This window comes from Callionymus lyra, chromosome 3 (assembly GCF_982586985.1).
Source record: "Callionymus lyra chromosome 3, fCalLyr1.hap1.1, whole genome shotgun sequence".
Taxonomy (NCBI): Eukaryota; Metazoa; Chordata; class Actinopteri; order Syngnathiformes; family Callionymidae; genus Callionymus; species Callionymus lyra.
In genome coordinates this window covers 9,784,893-9,810,545 of record NC_141820.1, presented here as the reverse complement: position 1 = coordinate 9,810,545, position 25,653 = coordinate 9,784,893, and the positions used below count along the sequence as shown (strand labels likewise).

The 25,653-nt window shown below is 30.7% G+C and overlaps 1 protein-coding gene across 6 annotated transcripts in view; it reads right to left on the bottom strand.

The window, feature by feature from the left end:
- elmo1 (engulfment and cell motility 1 (ced-12 homolog, C. elegans)) overlaps nt 1–25,653 on the bottom strand; it is a 123,444-nt gene that overhangs the window by 26,560 nt on the left and 71,231 nt on the right. For 5 of the 6 annotated variants that reach the window (XM_087786381.1, XM_087786384.1, XM_087786382.1 and 2 more), the window contains 10 exons: nt 23,274–23,309; nt 21,285–21,384; nt 19,999–20,150; nt 18,641–18,719; nt 15,906–15,956; nt 15,653–15,775; nt 13,645–13,773; nt 12,439–12,543; nt 11,237–11,345; nt 833–969 (listed from right to left, as the gene is read on the bottom strand). In XM_087786381.1, coding sequence (XP_087642507.1) covers nt 833–969; nt 11,237–11,345; nt 12,439–12,543; nt 13,645–13,773; nt 15,653–15,775; nt 15,906–15,956; nt 18,641–18,719; nt 19,999–20,150; nt 21,285–21,384; nt 23,274–23,309 — 1,021 coding nt within the window. The remainder of the gene's footprint in view (nt 1–832; nt 970–11,236; nt 11,346–12,438; nt 12,544–13,644; nt 13,774–15,652; nt 15,776–15,905; nt 15,957–18,640; nt 18,720–19,998; nt 20,151–21,284; nt 21,385–23,273; nt 23,310–25,653) is intronic. The other variant, XM_087786385.1, reaches the window with a different exon arrangement.

Here is a 25,653-nt window from a genome sequence, read left to right as displayed (position 1 = left end):
AATATAAAAAAATGAAATTATTGCAAGAGCTGTTCAACATCTATTGATGCCAGTTTAACGCTAAACTAAGATGTTTTGAGTACATTTTTGGTACTTATTTTCACATTTTTAGACTCCTACTGGGAACTTTTCTTGTATTCAGACTCCAACCAAAAAGATGCTCTACACTAAAATTAACTTTTGATCTTGTTATATTATTCATACTATTAAGAATCAGAGTTTATTGCCAATTTTTTTTAATTTTTTTTATACATGAATGGAATAAATATGAATGAAATAAAATGAGATGAATAAATTGCACGATCAATTTTAAATAAGCAGCATTTAATTAAAGTGGGCATATAGAAAGTATATTACTATATTAAATTATTATTATTTATTTTTTCAACAATTTCGTACGTGTACATGTTTAACACTTTGAGCCGTTGTTGATTTTAGAGGTTCTATGATGAATTAAAAATTAAAAAAAAATCATCATTATCTTTAAAAATAAAAATCTGAATGAAGAAATTGTCTAGATTATCAGATCCACGTTCACAACTATGAGTAGAAGTAAAATATAAAATTAATATTTAAGGCAAAGTGGACAAAATTACACTTGAAAAATGTTACACAAAGTTGAACAAGAGCTAAAAAAAAGTTGTCATTATAGAAGGAAACGTAGGAAACTGAGCAACGATTAAAGAAAGAAGTAGAAAAATCAACACGAATAGTTGCAGCAAAACAATAAACGTTGATATATTTTTGTTCATTTCACTTGAACGTCTTTCTACAGAACTTTCTGTAGCTTCTACACTCGGATGTGTCGAGTATAATGCGAGGCTGGACTCACCTTGTTGAAGTCTTCACTGGTGGCTCTCATCTCCTTCCAGGTCTTGTTGAGCAGCTGGATGCAGATGCAGAAGAACTCCTCGAAGGAACGGTCGTGTGTGAAGAACATGGAATGGAAGTCGTGGCAGTTCTCGCTCGCTGGGAACACAAACAAATATACAATTTATCTCAATGTACACATAAATTACACAAATAAGACCCGGCACTTTAGAAGAATAAAAACACTGTAAGAAAGCTACAAAATAACACAACTGTTATTGTCGTATTTTGCACAACTGTTTATAGTACTACTATTGTTTTGAGTTTTTTAACTGGTGTAAAATATAATAATACTCATTATCGTTTATTGTAATTATTATTATCGTTTGTGTTATTTTAATTTAATTGTTTTATTTTAATATAGACTTTGTTATCATTATTGAATTGTGTAGTTTTATTTTTGTTATTATATTATAATTAATATATATTCTTTGTTTATTATTTTCCGTGTATTTTTAATATTTTCCTACTGAGAACTATATATATCACTTTAAATTATTGTGCATTGAAGAAAGTTACTGAAGGAGAAAATATCGTTTCTACGAAGCCATGAATGATATTATTTATTATTATTATTACAAGAAATAAAGCTATGAAATAAAGTGCTTTTTGATTCTAAATTATACTTTATAAAAAAGCTCATGTATTTTTCCACACAAAACATTTAGGAAACATATAGAAATACTGGAAAAAAAAACCTTTAAAACATTGAACCTGAACATAGAACATGGATTCCTGGATAAGATAAGATTCACCTTAACTTCTTCCAAATTGCAAAATAAATAAAAAATAATAAAAATAATATTTTTGAATAATTTGAAAAAAATGGGAAAAATAGGTTCATTTTAATAACAAAATATATTTTATTGTGACAGAGCAGATGACCCTTGTGTTTTCTCTGGGTCAAGATGACCCACAGATTACACAAGTGATACTACAAGGACATTTTTTGTAAAGCCTCTGGGTCACCTTGACCCTAAGATAACACAAGGGATACCACAAACTAATTTGTTTTAAAGCCTCCAGGTCACAATGACCCAGAGACAACACAAGGGATATCACAAACACATTTGTTTTCATGCCTTCGGGTCACCTTGACCCAGTGACAACACAAGGGATACCACAAACTCATTTGTTTTAAAGCTCTCCAGGTCACCTTGACCCAGTGACAACACAAGGGATACCACAAACACATTTGTTTTCATGCCTTTGGGTCACCTTGACCCTGAGATAACGCCAGGGATACCACAAACACATTGTTTTTTATGCTTTTGGGTCACCTTGACCCTGAGATAATGCAAGGGATACCACAAACTCATTTGTTTTAAAGCCTCCGGGTCACCTGGACCAAGAGACAGCACAAAGGATACCACAAGCACATTTGTTTTTATGCCGTTTGGTCCCTTGACCCTTGTTTTTCCATGGTTTCATAAGAGTGCAGCATCAACAACTGTCACATCATCTCAACAACATATAAATAGTGAGTTTTGTTCCATAGAAATGATGGATTATATGAGAACGAATGATGGATTCTATTTGAAACTAACGCCACATCACGTCAGATTATGTCAACGGCCTTCAGGGACGTCTAAACACGAGGCTGATGAAGACGTTAATTCAAGACACCAGACGACGTGTCTCGGAGGAACACGTGTTGAAGATGTTTCTTCACATTAACATCAGCAGAAACTAACCCCGAGAGACGGACGCGACCCGTGGACTCCACTCTCTGGATGAAGAAGTTTTCATTTGAGCCACAGGTTTGTTTATTGTATTATTATATTGTTCCTTCACTGGAGTTTAATGTTCAACCAGGAGCAGGACGTAGTAAATAACAGTGAAGAGAACTTACCGTAACTCACTCTATAGTCTTCAACAATCTACTGTTATGTAGATCATGATTCTTACACTGTTACAGTATCATCAAGTACATACAGTATTTATCATATCATCAAGTACATACAGTATTTTTCATATCATCAAGTACATACAGTATTTATCATTATCATCAAGTACATACAGTATTTATCATATCATCAAGTACATACAGTATTTATCATATCATCAAGTACATACAGTATTTATCATTATCATCAAGTACATACAGTATTTATCATTATTATGTATCATTACAGTATGTATCATTAAAGTATTTATCATAATCATCAAGTACATACAGTATTTATCATTAAAGTATTAATTATTATCATGAAGTACATACAGTACTTATCATTAAAGTATTAATTATTATCATGAAGTACATACAGTATTTATCATTAAAGTATTTATTATTATCATCAAGTACATACAGTATTTATGAAAATTGTTTGATTATAGTTGAAAATTTTTAGATTATAGTTGAAAATTGTTAGATTATGGTTGAAAATTGTTTGATTATAGTTGAAAATTGTTTGATTATAGTTGAAAATTGTTTGATTATAGTTGAAAATAGTTTGATTATAGTTGAAAATTGTTTGATTATAGTTGAAAATTGTTTGATTATAGTTGAAAATAGTTTGATTATAGTTGAAAATAGTTTGATTATAGTTGAAAATTGTTTGATTATAGTTGAAAATTGTTGGATTACAGTTGAAAATCGTTTGATTATAGTTGAAAATTGTTTGATTATAGTTGAAAATAGTTTGATTATAGTTGAAAATCGTTTGATTATAGTTGAAAATAGTTTGATTATAGTTGAAAATAGTTTGATTATAGTTGAAAATTGTTTGTTTATAGTTGAAAATAGTTTGATTATAGTTGAAAATAGTTTGATTATAGTTGAAAATAGTTTGATTATAGTTGAAAATAGTTTGATTATAGTTGAAAATAGTTTGATTATAGTTGAAAATTGTTTGATTATAGTTGAAAATTGTTGGATTACAGTTGAAAATCGTTTGATTATAGTTGAAAATTGTTTGATTATAGTTGAAAATAGTTTGATTATAGTTGAAAATCGTTTGATTATAGTTGAAAATAGTTTGATTATAGTTGAAAATTGTTTGATTATAGTTGAAAATTGTTTGATTATAGTTGAAAATAGTTTGATTATAATTGAAAATAGTTTGATTATAGTTGAAAATTGTTTGATTATAGTTGAAAATAGTTTGATTATAGTTGAAAATAGTTTGATTATAGTTGAAAATTGTTTGATTATAGTTGAAAATTGTTGGATTACAGTTGAAAATCGTTTGATTATAGTTGAAAATTGTTTGATTATAGTTGAAAATAGTTTGATTATAGTTGAAAATCGTTTGATTATAGTTGAAAATAGTTTGATTATAGTTGAAAATAGTTTGATTATAGTTGAAAATTGTTTGTTTATAGTTTAAAAAAAATGTTGATTATAGTTGAAAATTCTACAATTCTACAAAACAAAAAAGTGTTTTCTTCATAGTGTAAGTTTAAAAACTGTCCTTCCTCCTCAGTGTCTCCACAGCCTTGTTCACCATCACGACAGCATCGGTCCGGCAGCAGCTGGACTATCTATGTGAACATATGGTTCACTGTATCCTAAACTGGTGCTTAAAGTCCCAGTTACTGCTTGATGACCAGAACATCTGGCTGAGCAGATGGACGACGACGATGAAGGACAAGAATCTTACATTGATCTAATGCTCCTGTAACCTTGTTGATGACAACATGAGGCTATTTTTATCTTTTGGACGTCACGTCGACCCACGAACACGACGAGCATCTGAGCTAATACTCCAGTACACAAATGTAGGACAGTAATACTCCAGTACACAAATGTAGGACAATTATTTTGCGTTGTGTTATGCTGCTGATCACGGTGAGTTAACCTACGTGTAGAAAATTGTTTAATTTTAGTTGAAAATTGTTTATAGTTGAAAATTGTTTGATTATAGTTGAAAATTGTTTGATTATAGTTGAAAATTGTTTGATTATAGTTGAAAATAGTTTGATTAAAGTTGAAAATTGTTTGATTATAGTTGAAAATTGTTTGATTATAGTTGAAAATTGTTTGATTATAGTTGAAAATTGTTTGATTATAGTTTAAAATTGTTTGATTATAGTTTAAAATTGTTTGATTATAGTTGAAAATTGTTTGATTACAGTTGAAAATGACTCGATTTGAGCTTTTATTTGTGTAATAATTACATACATATTTATTATATTGTCTATTCTAGGTGATTTGTGTAGTGATGAGTTATTTAAAGTAATGTTTTTTACAGTTCAAAAGTAAATAAAATGATTTCATTAAAATACATGTATGTACAGTACTGTTTACGGATTCATGCCATTTAATTGTTGCTAATACTATTCAATGACTTGTAAATTGTTACCAAAAACAAACAAAAAATGCAATATTGGTTAAAAACTGGTTTCAATCCTCTTGTTGACCACAAAGATTCTGTGATGAACCTCCAACACCACGGAACTAATAAATAAACAGGAAGTATCAACAGAACAACTTAAGGTGAAACCAAAAAATACAACAACTTCTGAATTCAGTGTGAAGTCAGTTCAGTCCAACCAAGAAGAAAGTAGGAAAATACCTGAAGTCCAGTCATGATGAAAAACGTCCGTAAGTCAAATACTGTCCCTAGGAAAACCAGACTTCCATGCAGATATTGAAGAGCGAGTTCGAGTCCAGAGGAGCTCGTGAGCAAGTTTTATACGTCTGCTTTATCAGATCAGTGGAGAACAAGAGCCGTAACTATCCAGAGAACAGCCTCCTGAACACGACAAGAGCTGTAACCAGTTTTTCCAGATGTATTTGAACAACGTTTTCTCTTTTGTTTAGTCAAGAATGAACTTCCTTCACCGTGATCGACGACCAACGCTTCACTGAACGTCTCGTCCTCAGCCTTGAGCTTCAGGATATCAACCTCGTTTTTTTTACGCCACTCGACAGTAATGTAAAGTATTCTATACGTATTCGAAGTCTCGGCACTTCTTTTTTTCATGATCTTTGATTTATTTGGAAATTCAACATCAGCTCTGAAAGTAAGAACCAGAATTCAAAAGACTGAAAGAAACTGGCAGCCAGTGAAGAGTTTTTAAGGATCGGAGAAATGTGAGTTCTTCTACTAGAGCAGCTCAGAATCCTCGCTGCTGAGTTTTGTATGAACTGCAGGCGAACAAATCAGGGGTCCCTGAACTTTTCTTGTACCGTGGACCAGGTACATTTCAGGATTATTATCATGAACCCAAGTCCAGATGGAAAAAAAGTAACAATACAATAGAACTAAAACAAAAAAACTACAATTAAGTGTATAAAAATCAACAAAATGCTTAAATCAGCAACAGGCTCTGGACTGGTTCCAACCAGATGTTTGTGAGTCTATTTGATTGTATGCCGACGATGGTGTTGTGTACGTGTGTGTCTCCTAGTTTTTTAGAGACTTTGTGCCAATGTGTGAGTTTAAGGATAGTTTTGTTTCTAGAGTTTGTGTTTTACTCATTTTCACTAGTCAGGCTAATATATACGAGAAAATCTGTTTTCTTTTTCTAAATTAAATGCCTTTTAGTCAGTAATAATAAATAGAACATCATTTTTCCTTTGCGGCTTTGCTAACAATGGTCTCGTGTACCTGTTGCTGTAAATGTGTTTTTTTTAAAGTACTGAACTTTGTGTTTTATCTAAAGTTTTTAAGCTTGTTTTGAGACTCAGTCCTGAAGTTTGACAGCAGCAGGAATTCTACCTCTTGAATCATTTATGTTCAGCCATCGCTTCGAAAAGAAAAAAAAACATCTAAGAATCTTCTTCTGCACGGATCAATGCAGTAGGATTTGAATCTGTACATAAAAAAATAAACGATGTTTCTGGACAACGATCCATGATCTCATCATCCTGCACCTTCTCAGCGCTGCAAGTATTTCTGTGAATTCTGCATCAAGAGCCGCTATAAATAAATAAAAACCTGCCAAATATCAAGGTTGTCCGAAGCTCTCGCTGTCATCTCAGAACATCACGACGTCCAATATTTACCGTGACTTTTTTGGGGGGGTTTAAGGTCGAGGGACAAAACACAGCAACGAGCGCATCGACATGGAAGTGTGTGAGTTGTTGTGTTGTTGTGTTGTTGTTGTGTCCGGAGCCGGCCAAAGGTTCAACACCTCGCTCTGCATTTCAAACGAAACGACGTCCGACCGTGAATCCAAAAGCGCGGCCATTACTCAGCGCGTCTGCTTCCAGAACAACTTCATGAATATTCTATAGACTTCCAACAGAAAGTTACACAACCACACAAATGTTCAGGAAGATGGTCCAGGTCTCTGTGTTCATGTGGCCCTCATGGGGTCAAAGATCCTGGAAAAACCATTTGATTTTGGATTTATTTGGATTATTTAAGTCTAAATATGACTGTATTTTCTCCCTGAAATATATTTAAGGGATTTTTTTTATTTAATGTTGGAAAAAAAGCGATTTTATATCAGATTATTATTACTGTTATTATGTAAAATAATAATTTAACTTTTGTGCCGAGTACTGGTGAAAAAAATATGCTAGAATATGAATGTTTTCATGTTTTTTTAAGGGGATCAGGAGTAATAGTTTTACTACAAAATATTGCACGACTGTGTGAGTAATTATCAATAAACTAATATATCTTAATATTACTTTAATGATACTTATATTGAGCAGTACTGCATTGGTTTATTTGATTACTTTTGGCTTTGAAATCATATTTTATTTTTATCATAGGTTATTTCATGGTTTATGTTTTAACAAAATGTGAGTAAAATAAAATGAAAAATCCATGCAAAAATTCAAATTAGTTTTTTTAATTTTCGTTTTGCAATTCAACTTTCAGCCGCTAGATGACAGCAGTCATTGTGTCCTCCGCCAGATCCTGGGGCTGACTGGGGACGAGAGGATACAGCGACTCAAGCAGCTTTTAAAGCTGATGTTTGGACATATTTTGGTTTCAAAACAAATAAAAGCAGTTACGACTGACAAACATATTGATACCCTTGAATATCAAAAAAAAAAATTTAAGTTACAGTATTGATATTCAAAAGCATAAAATATGTTTTCATTTTGCTATCAAATTATATTTTCTCTTTTAACAAAGTTCCTTTATGGTTCTAATTTAAATAAAGTTCTTACAAAATTAAATAATGAGTTTATTTCTAGTTAATTTTTTTGATCAATAATTTATATGCAAATATTCAATCTGTTATGTGTTCATTTTTGTGTTGCAATAATACTTCCAGCCTCTAGTCATTACGTCATCTCTGGCTAAATTAACAATTAAATCCAGTGAGATCCCTGCGATGACTGAGGACGAGAGGATACAGTGACTCCAGCAGCTTTTAAAGCTGATGTTTGGACATATTTTGGTTTGAAAACAAATGAAATCAGTTACGACTTCATCAAGAGTCATGTGGTCTGTAAATACTACAACACCAGAGTCAAGTACTCGACAATACTACAAATATATCCTTGTTACTACAGTATTACTATCTATCAAAATGTTGACCCTGTATCGTGATACATATCGTATCGCCGGATTCTTGCTCCCAACACTTATAACATAAGGGCTTTTTATTTACAAATGAAATAATCACAGCATTTGTTCATTTTTGTGTTGCAATTAAACTGAGGGTCCCGCAATGACTGAGGACGAGAGGATACAGTGACTCCAGCAGCTTTTAAAGCTGATGATTGGACATATTTTGGTTTGAAAACAAATGAAATCAGTTACGACTTCATCAAGAGTCATGTGGTCTGTAAATACTACAACACCAGAGTCAAGTACTCGACAATACTACACATATATACTTGTTACTACAGTATTACTATATATCATATTGTTGACCCTGTATCGTTATACATATCGTATCGCCGGATTCTTGCTCCCAACACTTATAACATAAGGGCTTTTTATTTACAAATGAAATAATCACAGCATTTGTTCATTTTTGTGTTGCAATTAAACTGAGGGTCCCGCAATGACTGAGGACGAGAGGATACAGTGACTCCAGCAGCTTTTAAAGCTGATGTTTGGACATATTTTGGTTTGAAAACAAATGAAAGCAGTTACAACTTCGTCAAGAGTCATGTGGACTGTAAATACTACAACACCAGAGTCAAGTACTCGACAATACTACAAATATATCCTTGTTACTCCAGTATTACTATATATCAAAATGTTGACCCTGTATCGTGATACATATCGTATCGCCGGATTCTTGCTCCCAACACTTATAACATAAGGGTTTTCTATTTACAAATGAAATAATCACAGCATTTGTTCATTTTTGTGTTGCAATTAAATTGAGGGTCCCGCAATGACTGAGGACGAGAGGATACAGTGACTCCAGCGGCTTTTAAAGCTGATGTTTGGACATATTTTGTTTTCAAAACAAATGAAAGCAGTTACGACTTCGCCAAGAGTCATGTGGTCTGTAAATACTACAACACCAGAGTCTAGTACTCGACAATACTACACATATATACTTGTCACTACAGTATCACGATATAGCACCTTGTTGCTCCTGTATCGCGTCCACTTGTTCCTGGACAGTCACGAGACCTTAGAACATCCCACAGACGTCAAGAAAATAGTTCCTCCTCACAGAGTGAAATGTCAACATCATACTTCAAGTTGAGGCTGAACTCTCTCGCCCTCGTTTCTCACATTACGGCGACACAAAAGGCCAAACTATGATAAGTGACGTCCAGGGAGACAAACGACAACGACCTCCACGCCGTCGGCACTTCCATCGTTTCTCCACCAAAGGTCAACCAACGCCAGAGTCATCCCTCAAAACATCAGAACCAGGAGCAGTTTCATAACACGGACCTCGGACGAAGTGAGTTCGGCGTCACGAGCTCCGTCAGTGAGAGTCTACGGTCCAATGATGGATGAAACACCAGAACCGTTAAAAGTAAATAAATCTTTAAAAAATGCCTCGTGGCTCATTTCCTGCATCGTTTGTTTCATCGGAATCTTTTTCTATTTATTTGCAGCACCGAGACGTCGCACTGGCTTTATTAATACATCCGTCAAACGTCAACCAGAAGAAGAATAAACAAACATAAGAGAAGATAAACTTTAGGTTATTGTTGCTGAACTGAAACTTAAAGGATGATTGACGCACATGTTTCATTGTGAGAAGGTTTTGATCTTTTAAAAAAACACTTTTCTATTAAAATGTATCAAACAAAAATACAAACGCAAGACTTTATTTATGTTAAAAAACTACATCATCTTAAGTCCCAAGAAAAACTCTCACTTATCCACTTAAATCAAAAAGTTAATTGTTTTAAAATACAACATATAATATAAATAGTTAACATGCAATGGATAAGTGTTTATATAAGATCTTATCATGATAATAATGTGCAAAATTAAACCCCATAATAATAATAATTCAACTGAAAAATGGAAACATTGATGTAATCGTTATATCTTTAGTTGATATATATATGAAATTATTAATAAAATGAATAATTTCACAACTTTATTCTCCTTCTATTCATTTTATTGTTTAATGCAAATATCCGACTTTTTGACTATCTTAGCGTTATATAATAATAATTAATCTCAATATTAAAACTGTATTTTGAACATGTTGTCTGAGCAGGAAATGTATTCTCCAGTGTAACCCTTTTTTCCAGGTACAAACAGTAGATATATGTTAGCTTAGCTAAGCTTAGCTTAGCATCTACACTTTCATCTTACCACGATTTAAATGTGCAAAATCAAACTCAACTGTTCATAGGATTAAAAATACTAATTAAAACGATAATAAAAATAATTAAACATTCGTGTATTTAAAGATTATTTATTATTTTTTGTAGTTCTATATATTTAACTACTTATAACATTTGTAAATGTGAAATTTTCCTTTTATAACTTTAGTCGTCAACCTTTTTACATTTTATTTTTATATACAAAATTGTGTATTTTTGATCATCTTAGCTGTTGTGTATAATAACTCATCTCAATATTAAAACTTAGCATGTGAGGTCATGTATTTTTAATTGATCTACTCTTATACTTCAGGTAATGTCCGTCGATTGGATGTTAGCTTAGCTTAGCTTAGCTTAGCATCTACATATTTTTCTTTTTTTTTTGTCGGAATTTTTGATTATGTTTTCAATACAAGAGAACCGTCTTACTTTTACTTTGATGTGATGAATAACAAATACATTTCTTAACTTCAGATTTGAACTTCAGGCTTGTTAGCCGACAAAGTGAAACGGCTCCTGAAAGTCTACTTTATAGAAGCGAGTGAAGCGTTTCCTGCCCGATAATAACATCAATATTTAATAATATGAGCTAAAGTGGCATCGATTTAAACTCGTCTCAGCAGCACGAAGAAGCTTGATGTATCTTCTGTAGATAAATATGTGAAAACACATCAAATTAGACGAGAGTCGCAGACTTACGGAGCTCGCCGACCTTCAGGATCTCGCACAACATCTTGGTGAGTTCGATGCTGCTGCGTCCGAACGGACACTCGTGCTTGTCCTCGCGACTGCTGTTCTCCAGGACGATCTGGAGGAAAAACAACTTCAATTAATCATTCAATTACATTTAAAAATGGCGTCCGCTGTCATACGAATGGGTTTTATTAAACACAATGTTACAAATACACAAATCACTCTTTTTGTTTTGTTTGCAACAATATCGATCAGATCTTTAAATGTGATTGAAAAAAAATAAACAAAAACTTAATATAAATAAACAAATAAACAAAGTCGATTTAAATGTAAAAACCTTCTTTTTGTATTAAAATGTCTACAAGATAAAAATGTCAGATTGACTGACAGGTTGTCACAGCAGTTCACAAAAACAATAACAAATGAATAAAGAATAATAAACACAATAAAACCATAATAAAAAAATGTTGTACTTTAAGTAGCTGGGAAAGAAACTCCAGCCATTAATAAACAAAAATAATAGGGAAAAAAGAAAAGTCATACATTTGAAATACGTAATGAACACAGTAAAACATAATTAAATAATAATATTATAAAACTATTATATTGTTATAAAATGTATTTATGATTTTTATTTTCTTATGAATTTTTTTAATTATTATCTTTTTTAATTTCTTATGTATTTATTATATGTATTGTTTGTTTTGGAGATCATCATAATTAAATTAAATCAAATTTATTTAATTTATATTAATTAATAATTATTTATACACAATTCTATGGTCATTTTTTCTCATTATATTTTATTGTATTTAATTGTATTGATCTCTATTTGTTCCATTTATATTATTTTATTATTTTATCCTTAATAAAAAACGTGTTCTGTTTGCAACACTGATAATGCAAAGTTTGTTCTTTTTCATTTTTGATTCTGGTGTTTTTGTTTGATTTTAAAATAGTTTAATTTTCTTTCAAATTTAATGGAGCATTTATCGATACTTACTACTAGAAAATATAGTTTTTGTGTATACACAACTGTTATGTATATTTGATTCTCTGGTTTGTTTTGTAATCATAACAATAACGGTCGCACACTCTTGTGTCTGCACTTGAAAAGTATTTATATAATGTCACATTATGTCAGATTCAATAATCTTGAGCTAATTTAATAAACAAAAATGTGTGTGTTGTTGTGTGTGTGTTCGTACTCGGACGTATGAATCCTGGTGGTGTCTGGCGAAGTAGAGCATGTTGTCCAGAGCGAGCATCCCTGGAGGAATCTGCGTGAAATCCACGGCTGGATTGACGTGATTCTGAGAAGGAAATGAATATTTGAAACAAAACATCTTTTGAATGTTTACACGTAACTTAACAGCTGAACTGAATCACTTTTGTTTAAAATCAATTGATAAAATTTAACATAATAGAAAAAGGTGAAAGCAAAAGAATGTTCTTTGTTATCTTTTTTCTTTGAAAGAAAATTGAAAAAAAAAGGAGAGTATGAGGGCTACAAAAAAAATGTTTTAACAACAAGATTAAAGTTGTATAAAAAAATATAAATATGTTTGTTTTTTTACTTTGAGATTAAAGTCGTACAAAAATACATCTATTACGAGATAAAGTTGTAGGAAAATTATTTATTACGAGATTAAAGTCGTACAAAATACTTTATAAAATGAACATTTTTATTTTAGTATGAGATTAAAAAAAGAAAATACTTCCATCACACAAGTTGACAAAATATTTTAGTGTCCAGGACAAAATGTGTATTTTCCTAAAAGTTTCTCATGAAGTAGTATTAAGACCACACAATTTTTTTAACTTTTATTTTAATACTAAATTAAAGTGGTAGGAAAATAGTTTATTAAGATATTACATTTATACAAAAATACATTTATTACGAAAATTATTTATTATGAGATTAAAGTCGGAAGTGGACAGAATATTTTAGTGGCCAGAACAAAATGTGTATTTTCCTAAAAGTATTTGTTTTTCATGAAGGAGTATAAGGGCCACTATTTTTATTTTACTACGAGATTAAGGTTGTAGGAAAATAATTTATTAAGAGAGTAAAGTCGTTTTATAAAAGAATACCTCTTTCAAAATTAGCAATGTTGACCATCTTAAAATAATTTAGTCTTTCGTACGACTTTAATCTCGTAATACATTTTTTTATAAGACTTTAAGTAGTAAAATAAAAAAAAGATTTGAGTGGACCTAATACTTCTTCGTAAGAAACAAATACAGCTTTATACTTTAAGAAAAATACAAAAATTTTGTTCTGCCCACTAAGATATTTTGTCCACTTGTGTGATTGACTTGATTCATAAAAAAAATCTCGATCATCGATTCTTTTTCATGAGAAGATTCTTTTGTTTTGTCTAAACGTAGAAACGAAGGAGGAAGCAACTCACGATGAAGCCGAGCTTCTTGTAGTCGCGCGTGTACATGGACTTCCTCTTCTCCATGCTGCCGCCGGTGTTTGGCTCACACTCCACGTCGAAGGCGATTCTTCGCAGCTCGAAGATGATGTCCCTCTGAGCCTGAAGGGAACAAAGTGCTTTCAAGATCTTCATCGTTCTTCTGAGCTTCTGGGACTTTATCCAGAATCCACTGGTTTAAGAATCAATCTCAAGATGAAGAGAAATAAACTTGATGTTTCAAGATTCATGTTCCTTTGGTTCAAACATCCTCATTTTACATGTAAATTAATAAAACATTCAAAATGCATTTCTTATAATTGTGTTTTTTAAAGGGAAAACACACAAAAAAGACATTCTAAAATAACCTTTAGTCATAATATACTTGATACTTGATGTTCTTTATATTTGCACTTTGTTATCTCTTTGAACTTTGTTCTTTTTATTTGAAATTTGTTCTTTTTGTTCGTGCATTGTTCTTTATATTTGCACTTTGTTACTCTGTGAACTTTGTTACTCCTTGACTTTGTTCTTTGTATTTGCACTTTGTTATCTCTTTGAACTTTGTTCTTTTTATTTGAAATTTGTTCTTTTCATTCGCGCATTGTTCTTTATATTTGCCCTTTGTTACTATTTGCGCTTTGTTATCTCATTGGACTTTGTTCTTTATATTTGCGCTTTCTTATCTCACTGAATTTTGTTCTTTTCATCTGCACTTTGTTATCTCATTGAACGTTTTTCTTTTTATTTGCAAATTGTTCTTAATGTTTGCACTTTGTTACTCTTTGAAGTTTGTTACTCCTTGATCTATGTTCTTTATATTTGCGCTTTGTTATCTCTTTGACCTTTGTTCTTTTGAAATTTGTTCTTTTTATTCGTGCATTGTTCTTTATATTTGCCCTTTGTTACTATTTGCGCTTTGTTATCTCATTGGACTTTGTTCTTTATATTTGCGCGTTCTTATCTCACTGAACTTTGTTCTTTTCATCTGCACTTTGTTATCTCATTGAACGTTTTTCTTTTTATTTTCAAATTGTTCTTAATGTTTGCACTTTGTTACTCTTTGAAGTTTGTTACTCCTTGATCTATGTTCTTTATATTTGCACTTTGTTATCTCTTTGACCTTTGTTCTTTTTATTTGAAATTTGTTCTTTTTATTCGTGCATTGTTCTTTATATTTGCCCTTTGTTACCACTTGCGCTTTGTTATCTCATTGGACTTTGTTCTTTATATTTGCGCTTTCTTATCTCACTGAACTTTGTTCTTTTCATCTGCACTTTGTTATCTCATTGAAAGTTTTTCTTTTTATTTGCAAATTGTTCTTAATGTTTGCACTTTGTTACTCTTTGAAGTTTGTTACTCCTTGATCTATGTTCTTTATATTTGCACTTTGTTATCTCTTTGAACTTTGTTCTTTTTATTTGAAATTTGTTCTTTTTATTCGTGCATTATTCTTTATATTTGCCCTTTGTTACCATTTGCACTTTGTTATCTCATTGGACTTTGTTCTTTGTATTTGCGCTTTCTTATCTCATTGAACTTTTTTCTTTTTATTTGCACTTTGTTATCTCATTGAAAGTTTTTTCTTTTTATTTGCACTTTGTCATCTCTTTGAACTTTGTTCTTTATATTTTCATGTTGTTCTTAATATTTGCACATTGTTATCTCTAAAAAGGCTACAAATTAAAAAATATTAAATTTAGAAAATTCATTTTTTAAATGATTGTAATTAGAATATAAAATTGTATGAGTAATTATTTTTATAATTCATAAAATATTCGATTTTTTTTTTATTATTATTATTATTTTAAAAAGGAATTTAAACCTTTAATAAATAAATAAGTACATTTTCACATACATTCAAAAAATAATTAAATGCTAAAAAAAATATTTTAATTAAAATAACTTAAATGAAGTTCAATTCAATCCTTCAATGGTCTGACGTCACTGATCCAGACGTGGACTTGAGTTCATTCACTCAAACGTGGCTCTGGGGTCTGACCTGGTCCTGAGGGTCCATCTTGGTCATCATGCGGTCCTCCAGCAGGTTAAAGGTCAGCACCTGCAGCACGTACAGCTGGTGGGACATCTCGTCGTTGATGGGCGTCGGGCTGCGGATCACGTTCTACGATCGGGAAACCAAAGATCAACATGGATTCACAGGGAAGATAAGGGATGGATAAGATGAATCGATCGGGGGATGGAGGGGAGGAAGAAGGGATGATGAAGTGATATTTGGAGTCACTTGTACTCACACTGAGGATGATGGAGCGAAGCTGCTTCTGAGCCAGAATATGAGCCATTTCCTGCAGAGACAGAGAAACAGCGTCAGACGAGCTGCAAACATTGATCGATGTTATTAGAAGAAAAGAGACGAACAACAGAATCTTAAAATCATCTTCTACACACTGATCACCTCGACTATTATCAGCTCCACTGATTCAGTGTCATCAGCATATTATACAAGTTAGTATTTCAAATGTTGAAACTTTATCTTCTTATTGAAATGTTTTTTAAGCATTTGATTTTTTCAAGTAAATAATTCAATAATTGTGAAAAAGAAACAAAGAATTTCTTTGAAACAAGTTTGAAGAAACTTGTTTGATTTTAGTTGAAAATTGTTTGATTTTAGTTGAAAATTGTTTGATTTTTGTTGAAAATTGTTTGATTTTAGTTGAAAATTGTTTGATTTTTGTTGAAAATTGTTTGATTTTAGTTGAAAATGGTTTAAACTAGTTGAAAATTGTTTGATTAAAGTTTAAAAATTGTTTGATTATAGTTGAAAATTGTTTGATTAAAGTTTAAAAATTGTTTGATTATAGTTGAAAATTGTTTGATTAAAGTTGAAAATTGTTTGATTTTTGTTCATAATTGTTTGATTATAGTTGAAAATTGTTTGATTAAAGTTTAAAAATTGTTTGATTATAGTTGACAATTGTTTGATTAAAGTTGAAAATTGTTTGATTTTTGTTCATAATTGTTTGATTATAGTTGAAAATTGTTTGATTTTTGTTGATAATTGTTTGCTTATAGTTGAAAATTGTTTGATTATAGTTGAAAATTGTTTGATTATAGTTGAAAATTGTTTGATTATAGTTGAAAATTGTTTGATTACAGTTGAAAATTGGTTTATTTTAGTTGAAAATTGTATAATTTTAGTTGAAAAATATTGAATTATAGTTGAAAATTGTTTAAATTTATAGTTGAAAATTGTTTGATGTAGTGAAAGGTTCCAAGATCATATACATAAATCTATATAAAAATAAAACTGATAAACAAAACAAAGGAGACTAAAATAAATAAGAACAAATATATAAATTGAATATCGGTTGAAACACTTCCAAGAGTAAACTTTGAATAAAGTTTGATTCCAATCCCATGTTGACCTTGACTTCCTTCCGTCTCCTCCTGACCTTCCATCTGTGTTCGCCTCACTTTAAATTCTGTTCAGCGCTGACCCTCACTTCCTGCTGCGCTCGCACACAAATGGAAAAGCTTCTGTCTAGAGTGCTGGTGATGCATGCTGGATGAGTGGGAGCTAAGGGTGCTGATCAAGTGAGCTAAGGGTGCTGATCAAGTGTGCACTTACTGTCAGGGGACAGTTAAGGATGTCCACACAGTGCTCATCGTACTAGCAGACGTGAGCAGAGACAGAGACAGAGAGACAGAGAGAGGATGAGAAGATGAACGACAACAACACAAGTCTACAGACGCTGGAGGTCAACATTTATTATTATTTTACCTCAATCTATACAACAAACATCACTTAAAGTGGTTTGAATCATCATTTGTTAGTTAGTTTTTAGTTAGTTAGTTAGATAATCATCAGAAATGGTCAGTTGTAGTCGTGTATTTTGTAAAATAACACAGTAACTTGTAAAGTTTTTTTGTGTGTTTTTATAAATATTTAACCGTGTGAAATTCAACATAAAACCTACATTTTGGACACATGATGTTAGAGGTTTTAGATTATTTTTTTCAATTAAAATATATATACAGTATATAAACATGTTTTTGCTTTAAATCATACTTTATCACTCAGTTCTTTTATGGTTTACGTTTAATAAAGTTTTTTTTAACAATAAACACATTTTTTTCTACAGTTGACATCATTTTTGTGTTGCAATTACACGTCCAACCACAAGATGGCAGCAGTCAGTAAGTCCTCCACAGCTAAAGGAACAATGAAATCCCAGCGATGACTGAGGACGAGAGGATACAGTGACTCCAGCAGCTTTTAAAGCTGATTTTTGGACATATTTTTGGTTCAGAAAACAAATTAAATCAGTTACGACTTTGTCAAGAGTCATGTGGTCTGTAAATACTACAACACCAGAGTCAAGTACTCCACAATACTACACTTACTGTATATCCTTGTTACTACAGTATCACGATATATTGTTGCCACTCTATCATGTTACATATTGTATCGTCAGATTATTTTAAATACACAAACATTCCATTTACTCTTATATTCAACTTTAAGTGAATTTAAATAAAGATTTAAATATTTTAAGTTTTGTTATTCGTAAAATTACAGGTTAAAGTGTTTTGGGTGAAATGGAGACAGAAATTAATAACTATTTTTATTAATGGTAATTAATGGTTTTAATAAGTCTTAACAAAGATATAAGACGACCAAAGTTACATTAAAAACAGAGAATTCTTCATTAAAAAATGTTTTTAGACTCATTTATTTTAATGAAAGAAGAGGAACTTTGTCATAATGATCAATAAAAGTCACTATAATAAGAGATCAAAAGTTTATTCATATAAATAACCCAACAAATGTTTGTTTTTTTTAAAAACTATTTCAATGTTTTTCCTGAATAAAACTTTTGTTGCAGAATTCTCAGCCGTCATACATTTTTCAAACATGCCGACTCAGCAGGTCGTGATGGAATCGAGCTCAGCGAGGAGCGACTGATGCAACAGGAAGAGGATGTGGAGGAAGAAGAAAATCAAACCATCAAAGGAGCCGAGGTCTCACCTGTCGCTTCTCCTCGGGTGCTTTGAGGAAGAGAGCGTTGATGACGGCGATGGTGTACGTCTGGATGTCCTGGTCAGTGCTGCTCCAGACGAGAACATTGAGCTTCTTTCATCAACAACAATAACAACAGTGGAATAAACGAGTGGATTAAAGACATGAAGAAGAAGAAGGATAAGATGAAAAGAGATGAGATGAAGAAAAAAAGAAGGAGGACAAGAGAAGGAACAAGAAGAAGAACAAGGCTAATAAGAAGGACAAGGAGAAAAGGGATAAGACAGAGAAAAGAAGGACAAGAAGAAAGAGGATAAGACAGAGAAAAGAAGGACAAGAAGAAAGATAAGAGGAAGGATAAGAGGAAGAAAAAGAACAAGATGAGGAAAATAAGAAGGATACGAGGAAAAGGGATCAGACGAAGGACAAGAAGAAAGATATGGAGAAGGATAAGAGGAAGAAAAAGAATAAAAGGAAAAAAAGGACAAGATGAAGAAAAGATGGATAAGAAGAAAGATAAGAAGAAGGATAAGAGGAAGAAAAAGAACAAGATGAGAAAATAAGAAGGATACGAGGAAAAGGGATCAGACGAAGGACAAGAAGAAAGATATGAAGAAGAATAAGAGGAAGAAAAAGAATAAAAGGAAAAAAGGACAAGATGAAGAAAAGATGGATAAGAAGAAAGATAAGAAGTATAAGAGGAAGAAAAAGAAGAAGATGAGGAAAATAAGAAGGATACGAGGAAAAGGGATGAAGGACAAGAAGAAGAAGGATAAGACAAGGAAGATGAGGATAAGGATAACAATAAAAAGTATAAGAAGAAGAAGAAAAAGTATTAAAAGAAGTATAGGAGGAAGTAAAAGAATACGAGGATAAAAGATAATGAAGAAATGAAGAAAGGTAAAAAAGAAACATGATAATAAGAAGAATGATAAAGGGAAAATAGATGAGATGAAGAAAAGAAGAAGGATAATAAGAACAATAAGAAGGATAAAGGGAAGAAAAGGAATAAAAGGAAAAAAAGGATAAGAAGAAAGTTGTTAATAATAAGAAGAATAAGAGAAAGAAGAAGGATAATAAGAATAGAATTAGAAGGAGAAGAAGTAAAGGGATAAGAAAGAGAAAAGAAGCATAAATAGAAAAAACATAATATGAAGGATGAAAATAAAAAGGATAAGAAGAAGGATATGAACAGAAAAATAAGGATGATAAGAATAAGAAGAAAAGGAGGATAAGAATAAGAAGAAAAGGATGATAAGAATAAGAAGAAAAGGAGGATAAGAATAAGAAGAAAAGGACCCTTTGTTGAGCCATGTGAGTCCGGCACCATCAGTGAACCCTGTAGACACGATGGAACACAGTCTCACCCCTGCAGGTGTGGGATGAGTTGACCGATGGTGATCTCTTGCGCCACCTTGTGGTAGAGATCCTGACTGTTGAGCACCATGGATTCCAGGATGGCCAGAGAGCGTTGAAGCACAGCTGTGTCCATCGCTGACTTGTTCACGTAACCGGCGATCTAAGAAGAAGACCAGGAGGAAACATATTTAAATATATAAATACTATAACTATATAAAATATATATAAATAAATATATAAAATATATAAACATATGAATATATAAATACAATAAACATATACACATATGAATATATAAATACAATAAATATATAAATATAATAAATATATAAATATAAATATAATAAACATATAAATATATAAATATAATAAATATATAAATATAATAAATATATACACATATAAATATATAAATATAATAAATATAAAAATATATAAATATAATAAATATATAGAATTTATAAAATATATAAATATAATAAACATATAAATACATAAATATTATAAATAATACATATATAAAATATATAATTATTAAAAAATATATAAGATGTATAAACAATAAATATATAATATATATAAATATTAAAAAAAGATGTATAAACAATACATTTATAAAATATATAAATATAAAACATATACTGTATAAGATGTATAAATAATAAATATATAAATATAAAAAATATATAAGATATATAAATATAAAAATATAAGACGTATAAATAATAAATATATAAATATAAAAAAATATAAAAGATGTATAAATAATAAATGTATAAAATATATAAATATAAAAAAATATATTTGATATATAAATAATACATATATAAACTATATAAATATAAAAATAAATATCTAGGATGTATAAATAATATAAAAAAAGTATAAATATAAAAAATGTAAGATGTATAAATAAGAAATGTATAAAATATATAAATAAATAAAAATATATAAGATATATAAATAATAAATATGTAAAATATATAAATATAAAGAAATATATAGAAGATGTATAAATAATACATATATAAGATATATAAATATAAAAAAAATATATAAGATATATAAATAATATAAAATATTTAAAAAAAAATGTATAAACATATATAAATATATAAAATAAAACTGTTTTTGAACTTTTCATTTGTAGATTCTTCATATTCAGTTCCAGAGTTAAAGTGACTCGATATTAAATATAAACACATTGATGACAAACTTTACCTTAGTTAAGTTTGGTAAACATGAATAATTACTGCTCATTTATTACTGATCTATTATAAGCTGGAGTCCAAACCTTCTTGATGAAGGCCACGGAGAAGGTGTCCCAGGAGACGATGCCGTGATCCATGAGCTCCACGAAGGCGGTGAGGGTGAAGGACAGCAGGTCGCCGAAGCTACGAGACACAAACACCAGACGTGAGTCAAACGTCCTTCGCCCGAGAGAGTCTGTGGAGCAGCAGCAGCAGCAGCAGCAGCAGCAGCCGTGAAGCCCGGATGGAGGAGAGAGTCAAGAACTAATGAGGAACCAGCAGAGTCAGAAGAAGATCAATGGAGCCACCACACGTCTGCTGGGACAGCAGGGGGTCATTAGACGACCCAGCAGAACCAGAACCAGAGAGCATGCAGAGACACGGAGAGAGTTAGAGCCGAAGCAAGAAAAAAATATCGAATAAGAATAATATGGTTAAATCAAGTTTACATCACGTTATGGTCAGAGTCTGTAATAGCCTGACCTCTAGTGTTTCAAGTGTGCAATTGCAGTTTAATATTGGAGGTAATCAGAGACACAAGAATATTGCCTTTATTACTTTTTATTGGCATGAATTTTATTTTATTATGGAAATTTAAAATAAATCAATATTTAAGCTGAGTTCTAGTTTACCAACATTTTTATATTGATTTTAAAATGTTTTTAATCATAATATATTGAGTTTAGAAAACATCGTTTTTTTATTGGAATCAGTTTATCAAACTTTATGTGTAAAATAATAAAACTACACTTTACAAAGGAGGAAGATCATTTATTACGATATTAAAGTGGTTCGTAATAGAGCATTTTCCTACAACTTTATTCTCATTATAAATTATTTTCCTACAAATTTATTCTTATAATAAATTATTTTCCTACAACTTTATTCTCATAATAAATTATTTTCCTACAACTTTATTCTCTCCATTAATTATTTTCCTACAACTTTATTCTCATAATAAATTATTTTCCTACAACTTTATTCTCATTATAAATTATTTTCCTACAACTTTATTCTCACAATAAATTATTTTCCTACAACTTTATTCTCATTATAAATTATTTTCCTACAACTTTATTCTCATAATAAATTATTTTCCTACAACTTTATTCTCATTATAAATTATTTTCCTACAACTTTATTCTCACAATAAATTATTTTCCTACAACTTTATTCTCATTATAAATTATTTTCCTACAACTTTATTCTCACAATAAATTATTTTCCTAAGACTTTATTCTCATAATAAAGTACTTTCCTACTATTTTATTCTCGTAATAAAGTATTTTGTAAGACTTTAATATAGTAATAGAGTATTTTCCTACTATTTTATTCTTGTAATAAAGTATTTTGTAAGACTTTAATATAGTTATTGAGTATTTTCCTACTATTTTATTCTCGTAATAAAGTATTTTGTAAGACTTTAATATATTAATAAAGTATTTTCCTACTTTATTTTCCTTGTAATAAAGTATTTTTTAAGACTTTAATCTCGTAATACAGTATTTTCCTACGATTTTATTCTCGTAATAAAGTATTTTGTACGACTTTAATATCGTAATACAGTACTTTTCTATGATTTTATTTTCGTAGTAAAAAAAACAACTTTATTGGCCCTTATACTATGTTCTAGAAAATCTTTCAATAAACAAAAGACTGAATAAACTTGTGTTTTAAAAAGAAAATGCTTAAATGCTTAAAAAAAAAAAACATTTAAATAAAAACATCCAACATTTAAAACGTAAAATTACCATAAACTTCCAAAGATTTATCCTTTTTAAATGTATCTTTATACTTTTAAATGTAACATTCCTAGGGAGAAATGTTTTTAGAAAAGTAAAATAAATGGTTATGTTTAGTGACATCAGAACCAGATGAACATCAGTAGTTCTGTTATCAAAGAAAATAAAAATAAATACTGTGACGTCACGAATCTCCGGGAGTCATTATTCATGCAGACTCAGCAGGTTAAGGAAAGAGCAGAGCCACGGAAGGACCGCGGGGGGCAGCAGAGAGCAGGGGGCGGGGCTTACCAGGGCTTCATAATCTTCTGTAGCTTCTGATATCGCCTGAAAAGATCCGAGAAACTTTGGTGTTAAAAATGGAAACAAAACAACTCAAAGGTTTGGTTTCAACAAGACTGAGACATCATTTCACATTCATTCGGTGTCTGTTGAATATTTCAACTGTTACAGAGAATTTTAGCGAGAAAAACATCTAAGAATCAAGTCTTTCTGATTAAGAAAGTTTGTTGTACAAATATTTACTGAACTAATCGAATTACTCATGAAGATGATCAAAATATGAAGCTATGACGAGTTCCAACCATAATGATGTAAAGATATAGTAATTTTTAAATACAATTAATTTAACTTAAATATATTTACACTGTTATTTTTACAACTTCAACACCATCTTGTTTTGTTTTTTTAAATCACACTATTGTTATTATTGTGCCTTTATTAATGTAGTTTGTAATCTTTTAATGAATCATGTTTGTTTTTCATTAAGACATTACAATTAAATCGTTTGAATAAAATAGAAATGATTTGATTATAGTTGAAAATTGTTTGAATAAAATATAAATGATTTGATTATAGTTGAAAACTGTTTAATTATAGTTGAAAATTGTTTGAATACATATGAAAATAGTTTGATTATAGTTGGAAACTTTTTGAATACAGTTGAAAATTGTTTGATTGATTGATTGTATGACTATTTGAAAATAGTATGATTGTAGTTGAAAATTGTTTAATTACAGTTGAACATTGTTTGAATACATTTGAAAATTATTTAAATACATTTGAAAAATGATTTAATACATATTAAAATGGTTTAATCACAGTTCAAAATGGTTCGATTTCAGATAAATGAGTCGCAGACCGGCATTAAACCCCTCGTGTTCCCCAGCGCCGCCAGCAGAGGGCGCTCCTCCCCCTCCCTGCACAGACTAAGCCGCACTGATTTCCACATGAATAGAAGCGACAGCAGTATCAGATCAGTGTCTCCTCTCGAGCCTCCAGACTCCTGAGCCTCTGCAACCATCACAGTCCGTCAAGTTGGCAGCGACACTGATGAGTGTGTGTACTTGTTGTGTGCGTCTGCGTCGCACAACAACGATAGCCATCAGCGCCTGTTTCATAAGCTCCTTATGCTGAGAGGCAGCAGAAAGTAAACGTCTCCCTCGTCCTCCCTCATCCTTCTTCTTCCCCTCCTTCTTCTTCTTCTCCTTCTTGTTCTTGCCAGAGACGCCACAAACAACTGCGGTGATCTGTGTCGGCATCAACATCCTCAGCCGCTCAAGGCTGCGTCACACAGCGAGTCAAACATCCACACGTTTGAAGACGATCATCGATTATGTGTCCCAGGAAGACTGAGGACGAGAGGAGACGCTTCAGGGACGTCTTTCTAATCCCGGATAATCTCAGCGTTTGGATGAGACATCATTCAAGACTTTCATCAACTGATGATCACCGTGATGGTGCAGGTGTGGATGAGACGCTGATGAAGCGTCTTTGTAAAGACATTGTTTTTTTTAGTATTTACACAGTTTTAGTGCTTTAGGTTTCAACTATGTTGGTACTAGTTCGTTTTATTGAGCAAACATTTGGTAAATATGTTTAACTGAGCATCATAGACGTGGTTTTACAGGTAACTAACTATTTATTTATGTCATATTATATATATATATATATATACACAGTATATATATAGTTCATATGACATGAATTTATCATCACATGATAACACAAAAACGAGGGTGATTAGTATTTTAACAGTTAAAAATGGTTTGGTTATAGTTGAAAATTGTTTGATTTTAGTTGAAAATTGTTTGATTTTAGTTGAAAATTGTTTCATTTTAGTTGAAAATTGTTTGATTTTAGTTGAAAATTGTTTGATTAAAGTTGAAAATTGTTTGATTATAGTTGGAAATTGTTTGATTTTAGTTGAAATTGTTTGATTATAGTTGAAAATTGTTTGATTATAGTTGAAAATTGTTTGATTTTAGTTGAAAATTGTTTGATTTTAGTTTAAAATTGTTTGATTATAGTTGAAAATTGTTTGATTATAGTTGAAAAGTGTTTGATTTTAGTTGAAAATTGTTTGATTTTAGTTGAAATTGTTTGATTATAGATGAAAATTGTTGGATTATAGTTGAAAATTGTTTGATTTTAGTTGAAAATTGTTTGATTTTAGTTGAAAATTGTTTGATTTTAGTTGAAAATTGTCTGATTATAGTTGAAAATTGTTTGATTATAGTTGAAAATGGTTTGATTACAGTTGAAAATTGTTTGATTATAGTTGAAAATTGTTTGATTATAGTTGAAAATTGTTTGATTTTAGTTGAAAATTGTTTGATTATAGTTGGAAATTGTTTGATTTTAGTTGAAATTGTTTGATTATAGTTGAAAA